Genomic DNA, 7500 nt, shown 5'->3' on the forward strand with positions numbered 1-7500 from the left:
CTGTCTATCTATCTATCTATCTATCTGTCTGTCCGTCAGTGGCCCTGCGTGCATGGACGTGTGCGCTCGAAAGCATCGAAAGCAATCTTAAAAATGAGAAGCAGGAAGAAGATCTGTGCTTTATCACGCAAAGCCTGTGCTTGAAGGAGGCCGGCCGGACAATAGCTGTCGTTTAGCCCGAGTGTCTGTGACAGGAGAGGCCGCGTCTGCCCTCGGGGATGCTGCTCGCCTTACCGTGTCGTGTCGCTGTCATGGTCGGTAGCGGCGGCGGCGGTTCTTGAGGAGGGAGAGGGAGAGAGAGAGAGAGAGAGAGAGAGAGAGAGAGAGAGAGAGAGAGAGAGAGAGAGAGAGAGAGAGAGAGAGAGAGAGAGAGAGAGAGGGCTGCTTAGCACTTTCTTTGGTCGATTCTATTCATCCCTCATCCTTCCTCATTCCTCATATTCTTTCCCCCTCTGCCTTTCCCCCTGCCTTCCCCGTCCTATCCCTCTCCTTTTCCCTCCTCCCCTCCCCCTTTCCCTCCTCATCCCCCCCCCCCACCTTCCCGCTTCACCTCTCTCCTTCCCACCTCACCTCCCCCCTACCTTCCTCTTTCCCTCCTCATCTTCCCGCTATCCTCCTCCCCTATCCCTCCTTCCTCCCCCTCTCCCTTATATGCTTTGTGGCACTCGTGATGGAGACTTGCATCTCCTGAGGGCATAGGCCCCCCTCCAGGAAACCCCGGACGCGCGCCCTTCATATGTGAGTCCGTCTATCTGTCTGTCTATCTGTCTGTGCGTCAGTGCCACTAGTGCGTGGGCGGTGTGCGCTCGAAAAGCTTCGAAAGCAATCTTAAAAATGAGAAGCAGAAAAAGATCTGAGCCTTTATCCACGCAAAGCCGTGGCTTGAAGTGAGGCCGCCGACAATAGCTTTCGTATAGGGCCCGAGTGTCTGTGACACAGAGGCCGCGTCTCCCTCGGATGCGCTCTCGCCTCCGTGTCGTGTCGCTGTCATGGTCGGTACGGCGCGGCGGTTCTTGAGAGGGGAGAGAGAGAGAGAGAGAGAGAGGAGAGGAGAGAGAGAGAGAGAGAGAGAGAGAAGAGAGAGAAGAGAGAGAGAGAAAGAGGAGAGGGCGTGAGAGGGAGGGAGGAGGCTGCTAGCAGCGGTTTTTTCCCTCTTCCCTCTATTCTTTTCCCCCTGCCTTCCCCGTCCTATCCCTCTCTTTCCCTCCTCACCTCTCCCTTTCCTCCTCATCTCACCCCCCCCACTTCCCGCTTTCACCTTTCTCCTTCCACTCACCCTCCCCCCACCTTTCCTTTCCCTCCTCATCTTCCTATCCACCTCCCTATCCTCCTTCTCCCCTCTCCTTATATGCTTTGTGGCACTTCGTGATGGAGACTTGCATCTCCTGAGGGCCATAGGCCCCCTCAGGGAAACCCCGACGCGCGCCCCTTCATATGTGAAGTCCGTCTATATGTCTGTCTATCTGTCTGTGCCGTCAGTGACCTGTGTGCGTGCGGCCATCGGTGTGCGACTCGAAAGCATCGAAAGCAATCTTAAAAATGAGAAGCAGGAAGAAGATCTGTGCTTTATCACGCAAAGCCTGTGCTTGAAGGAGGCGCGCCGGACAATAGCTGTCGTTTTCGTTAGCCCGAGTGTCTTGAAACGGATGAAGGCCGCCGTCTGCCCTCGGGGATGCTGCTCGCCTTACCGTGTCGTGTCGCTGTCATGGTCGGTAGCGGCGGCGGCGGTTCTTGAGGAGGGGGAGAGAGAGAGAGGAGCGAGCAGAGATGACACTTGGAGGAGAGGAGAGAGAGAGAGGAGACGAGGAGAGGAGGAGAGAGAAGAGAGAGAGTGAGAGTGATGAGAGAGAGAGGGCGGGAGAGTGAGGGAGGGAGGCTAGGGAGGCTGCTAGCAGTTTGGTTTGGTCTGGTTGAATTGTTTTGTTCTTCTTTTCCCCCTGCCTTCCCCGTCCTATCCCTCTCCTTTCCCTCCTCACCTCCCCCTTTCCCTCCTCATCTCCCCCCCCCACCTTCCCGCTTCACCTTTCTCCTTCCCACCTCACCTCCCCCCTACCTTCCTCTATTCTCCCTTCCTTCATCATTGCCGCTAATCCTCCTCCCCTATCCTCCTTATTCCTCCCACCTCTCCCCTTAAATGCTTATGTGGCAACTGACGTCCGTGATGGAGACTTGCATCTCCTGAGGGCATAGGCCCCCCTCCAGGAAACCCCGGACGCGCGCCCTTCATATGTGAGTCCGTCTATCTGTCTGTCTATCTGTCTGTGCGTCAGTGGCCCTGTGTGCGTGGGCGTGTGCGCTCGAAAGCATCGAAAGCAATCTTAAAAATGAGAAGCAGGAAGAAGATCTGTGCTTTATCACGCAAAGCCTGTGCTTGAAGGAGGCCGGCCGGACAATAGCTGTCGTTTAGCCCGAGTGTCTGTGACAGGAGAGGCCGCGTCTGCCCTCGGGGATGCTGCTCGCCTTACCGTGTCGTGTCGCTGTCATGGTCGGTAGCGGCGGCGGCGGTTCTTGAGGAGGGGGAGAGAGAGAGAGAGAGAGAGAGAGAGAGATAAAAGAAAGAGGAAGAGTCAGAAGGAGTGAGTAAGAGAGAGTAGAGAAGGAGTAAGAGAGAGAGGAGAGAGAGGCGAGGGAGAGGGGAGTGGAGGGGAGGCGCTGCTAGCACGTTTGTGTTTTGGATCTGTTGTTTTGTTGATGTTGACAACAAATCAACTATCATCATCATATTTTCTTCTGCTTCGTCTTCTTCTTCTTCTTCTTCTTCTTCTTCTTCTTCTAATTATTCTTCGCCGTCAGCATATTCATTACCATCATCATCATTTTCTTCTTTTTCTTCTCCTCCTCCTCCTCCTCCCTTTTTTTTTCTTCTACTTCTACTTACCTACAATTTTCATCATCGCCAGCGCCATCATCCTCGTCGATAACGCCGCCACCTCTCCTATTCTTCATTTCTCTTTTTTCTCCTTTCTCCTGCTTCGGCGAGGCGTCCGTCGTCGGCCGCTCTCTTTTGTCACGGCGGTTAATCGCCAGACGTGGCTCAGAGGCAGAAGGAGGGAGGGGAGGGGAGGGAGGGGGGAGGGAGGGAGGGAGGGAGGGGGGATTTTAAAAACGAGATGAAACGCACAATATTTGCTTTCTTTCGGCGGGAGAGAGAGAAAGGGAGTGAATGAGTAAATGAGTGAATGAATGAATGAATGAATGAATGAATGAATGAGAGAGAGAGAGAGTGAGTGAGTGAGAATGTGTGTGTGTGCGTGTGCGTGTGCGTGTGCGTGTGTGTGTGTGTGTGTTGTGTGTGTGTGTTGTGTGTGTGTGTCCGTGTCCGTGTCCGTGTCCGTGTCCGTGTCCGTCCGTCCGTCCGTCCCCGGGGGGCGCCAATGGTCTTAATGGTTGTGGCACGCTTAATGGTCTTCATGGGTAATGGCTAGTCGGCGCTCGAGGGGGACGCTGCTGATCCCGCTTCCCTCTCGCTCCAAGGCAGCTCAGGACGCCCTCAGGTCGCTTCCTTCATTTCTTCCTTCCTTCCTTCCTTCTTTCCCTCCTTTCCCTCCTTTCCCTCCCCCCTCCCTTCCTTCCTTTCTTTCTTTCCTTCCTTCCCTCTCTTTTTCCCATCCGCCTTCCCTTTCCCTCTCTTCATCCCTTCCTTTCCTTCCTCCTTCCCTTTCCTTCCCATCCTCCTTCCCTTTCTCTCCCCTCCTCCCATCCTCCTTCCCTCCCTCCCTTTCTCCTTCCCTTTCCCTCCCTCCCTCCCCTCCACCTTCCCTTTCCCTCCCATCCTTCTTCCCTTTCCCTCCCATCCTTCTTCCCTTTCCCTCCCATCCTCCTTCCCTTTCCCTCCCTCCCTCCCATCCCCCTTCCCTTTCCCTCCCTCCCTCCCATCCCCCTTCCCTTTCCCTCCCTCCCTCCCTCCCCTCCACCTTCCCTTTCCCTCCCATCCTCCTTCCCTTTCCCTCCCCTCCTCCTTCCCTTTCCCTCCCCTCCTCCTTCCCTTTTCCTCCCCTCCTCCTTCCCTTTCCCTCCCTCTTTTTCTCCTTTTTATGCAGTATTTAGGGACTGGGTTGAGTACCTCTCTTTATTTCCGTCGTTTACCTGCCCTAGCGGCGGAAACAGGTGGAAGTGGCGGCCTGCCCCGCTATTCGCCGCGATAAACTGCCACACATCTTATCTCAGGCACGCTGATAAGCTCGGGGAGTGTCTTCCTTCCCGATGCAGGAAGATAAGACATCTCGGCTTATCGCTTTTTGCACCCCCTCCCCCTATTATCCACCTCTCATCTTCTCTTCTCTTCTCTTCTCTTCTCTTCTCTCTCCCCTTTCCCCCCTCTCTCTTTTCACTCTCTCCTCCCCTCTCTCCCCTGCCCACTCTCCCCTTCCCTCTCTCCTCTGTCCTCTCTTCTCCACCTCTCCTTTCTCCCCTCTCCTCTCTCCCTTCTCCTTTCCCCTCTCTCCTCTCCTTTCTCCCTTCTCCCCTCTCCTCTCTCCTCTCTCCTCTCTCCCTTCTCCTTTCCCCTCTCTCCTCCCTCCTTCCCTCCTTCCCTCCTTGACAGGCTCTGGAAACTGGAGAGAGAGAAAAAAGGTGAAATCATTAATAGGACTCCTGTTATCATGAAAGCGCCCTCGCCCGTCGAGTGTTGCTCAGGCGCGCCCGCGCTAATGGAGGCCCACGATTATACGGAATCGGAGGGGGGATGGGGGGGGAGGGGGTGATGGATGAAACATTGCGCTGCTGCTGCTCTCTTCTTTTCTTTTTCTTCTTTTTTCTTTTCTCTTCTTTTCTTTTCTTTTTTCTTTTCTTTTTCTTTTCTTTTTCTTTTTCTTTTTTTTCTTCTTTCTCTTCTCCTTTTTTCTTCCTTCTTTCTTCTTCTCCTCCTCCTTCCTCTTCTTCTTCTTCTTCTTCTTCTTCTTCTTCTTCTTCTTCTTCTATTTCTTCTTCTTCTTCCTCTTCTTCTATCGGGGTGTGGCTGCGCAGGAAAGGTTGACGATGTCCCATTAACGGCGTTGTAATTCGAGTAATTATGATCACCATCCTGTCAGTCATCACATATGGTCGTCGCCATCAGCCTGCCATCGTTCATCACAAACCTGTCGAGATGCATTTTCGCCTCGAGTTAGTGGGAGAGAGAGGGAGAAAGGAAGAGAGAGGGGGAGGGAGGGAGAAAGGGAGATAGAGGGGGAGGGAGAAAGGGAGAGAGAGAGAGAGAGAGGGAGGGAGGGAGGGAGAAAGGGAGAGAGAGAGAGAGAGGGAGGGAGGGAGGGAGAAAGGGAGAGAGAGAGAGAGAGAGAGAGAAAGAGAGGGAGGGAGAAAGGGAGAGGGAGAAAGGGAGAATGAGAGAGGGAGAAAAGGAGAGAGATAGGGAGGATTTATTTCGATTTAGAAATGATGTGCGTAACGAAGCCGCTACGTAACGTAACCCGACGCACCGGAGCGGAAGTCGAGAACCGGATGAGCGGATTGCAAGCGAATGAATCGACATGAGGGACCTGATATCGTTCCAAAAGAAGTGTCACGTCTAAGGCGGCGTTGGGAGTGAAGTGTCATTTTTTTAGGCATGCGTAGCCACGTGCTGAGGGCCTCGCGTGATCTCGTGTGCGTTTCTCAGATTCGTGTATTTTTTTTTTTTTCATAGATTTGATTCCCTGGAGATTCTGTGTTTGTTGTTGTTGTTGTTGTTGTTTTTATTATTATTATTGTTGTTAGAGGATCCCGTGCTAGCAGTAGTCCTAATCCTATACGCCGTTGTGGATTGAAATCGTTTTATTATTCTTTTTAGATTAATAATAATAATAATGATAATAGTCTTATTATTATATGATGAAGCAATGGTCAGCTGTGAAAATGAAGCAATGGAAAGTCTGTTTGTAAATAGTTTATACGAATTGTGTGTGTGCATTAGTGCGTAATGCAGGTTTTGGTTCTTTTATAATTGAATGGCGCAGCTGTGGCGCTAATGAGCATATGCAGGCAATTAAATCCGACGCCTTCCTGTGTAAGCATTCCCTCCCTTTTAGCTACACTTACCTCCGTGTACACAGATGCACATGAACTAGCGTCCACACGTATGGACTCTCGCCATGTGATATCTTCACCGCAACGCTGATAAGACTTGACTCACCGAGATAAGGGAGGTAGATTACCTCGCACTCAACAGGCCGCAGTTGTTCCACCGCCGTCGCTGTGTTAGGATAAGGGCAAAGCGTTGGCTCTGCGGCGTGCTGTGAATATTGTGAATGCTGTGAAGTGTAGAATCCGACGTCGGGTGTGAGCGGCGGGCGATGCCGGGCGTCGGAGCATGAGCACGGCGCGAGGGAGGTCCGGAGACGGGGTAGTCGTCGCGGCCCTCGGGGGTGGCGGCGAAGGCGGCGCCCACGTTGGCGGAAGGAGGGAGCCCGGCAGAAGGGCGCGGGAGAGCCCGGGCGACTCGAGAAACCGGCGAAGGAAGGGCGGGCGCGAGGGCGGCCCGGGTAGCCATGTGGAAGAGGGGACGGGCGGGAGTGGAGGGAGTGGAGGGAGAAGCGAAAGGGTGGACGTGAGTTTGAGAGACGCAGAGGAGCGAGGCGGGAATGCGAAGGGCGGGAGCGGCAGAGAGACGCGAGTGAGAAAAGGGAATGGAGATTTTCGGAGAAGGTCTGACTGTGACGGCGGTGGGGGAGGGAGAGGCGGAGGCCTTGGCAGGGAAGGGAGACACCAGGCTGACAGGGGCGCCGGAAGTGAAGGAAGGCGGCAGGGCCATCGTGTGAGAGCGAGGGAGCGAAGTGCCGCGGAAGGCGCGTCGCCTAATGCGCGGAAGACGCCGAGAGAACGACGACCGCTGTCGGCCATCTTCCTGGGCTGCGTCTCTCCGGTCGAGCTCTCGGACCGGCGCTTCGAGAGGCAGCGCTCCGACGAACACTGGCGGCGCCACTCCGTGGTGAGCGGCGAGGCGGGGAAGCCCGAGAGCAGGTGGGCGCCTCGGGAGGAGGATCTCGCCACGAAGAAGGTGCACTGGCTGAGGAGCCTCTCCTCGTCGCTGATTGCCCTCGGCAAGAGGACGCCCTCCAGGCCCGACGTCAGTGCTAGGCGTCGACCGCTCTTTTATGACGAAGGGACGGTCGGGTGTAACAGCGCGTCCGGTCCCCAGGGCGATCGCCCCATGACCAGGGGTCACACTCGAGGGTTCTCGCACTCCTCCGGGGTGCTCCCCCAGATCCCCTCCGCGCCCCTCACATCGGCAACAAACGGCCGCGCTCGCACGAAGAGCGAAGGCGACCGAGGCAACAGAAGAATGAACGGAGGCACAGCCCAGAGGCACTCACTCAGTCAGGAGAGTAGCCGTAGTTGCACGCACAGCCAGGGAAGTCTCCCTAGCCAGAGAAGCAGCCCAAGTCAGAACAGCCAGAGCCAGACCTCGGGTCACTCAAGTGGCGGAAGCCTCGTGTCCAGACAAAGTCAGCCTTCAAGCGAAGGGCAGGAAAGCCAAAGCTCTGATCGACGTCGAGGTTCGAGCGAGCGAAGCGGAGCCTCGGA

General features: G+C 55.0%; 1 protein-coding gene across 3 annotated transcripts in view; it reads left to right on the top strand.

Moving 5' to 3' along the window:
- aPKC (protein kinase C iota type) overlaps positions 1-7500 on the top strand; it is a 113190-nt gene that overhangs the window by 90854 nt on the left and 14836 nt on the right. Inside the window, exon 1 of one of the 3 annotated variants that reach the window (XM_086552327.1) lies at positions 5792-7500. This exon is cut by the window's right edge and continues 749 nt beyond it. The exons of 1 other annotated variant lie outside the window; for it this stretch is intronic. In XM_086552327.1, coding sequence (XP_086408453.1) covers positions 6287-7500 — 1214 coding nt within the window. In that variant the 5' untranslated portion in view covers positions 5792-6286. Of the gene's footprint in view, positions 1-5791 lie in introns of those variants that run through there. One more of the 3 variants, XM_086552326.1, reaches the window with a different exon arrangement.

The sequence above is a fragment of the Penaeus japonicus genome, unplaced genomic scaffold (genome assembly GCF_977035675.1).
Source record: "Penaeus japonicus unplaced genomic scaffold, GWHDUDI00000001_assembly GWHDUDI00000026, whole genome shotgun sequence".
Taxonomy (NCBI): Eukaryota; Metazoa; Arthropoda; class Malacostraca; order Decapoda; family Penaeidae; genus Penaeus; species Penaeus japonicus.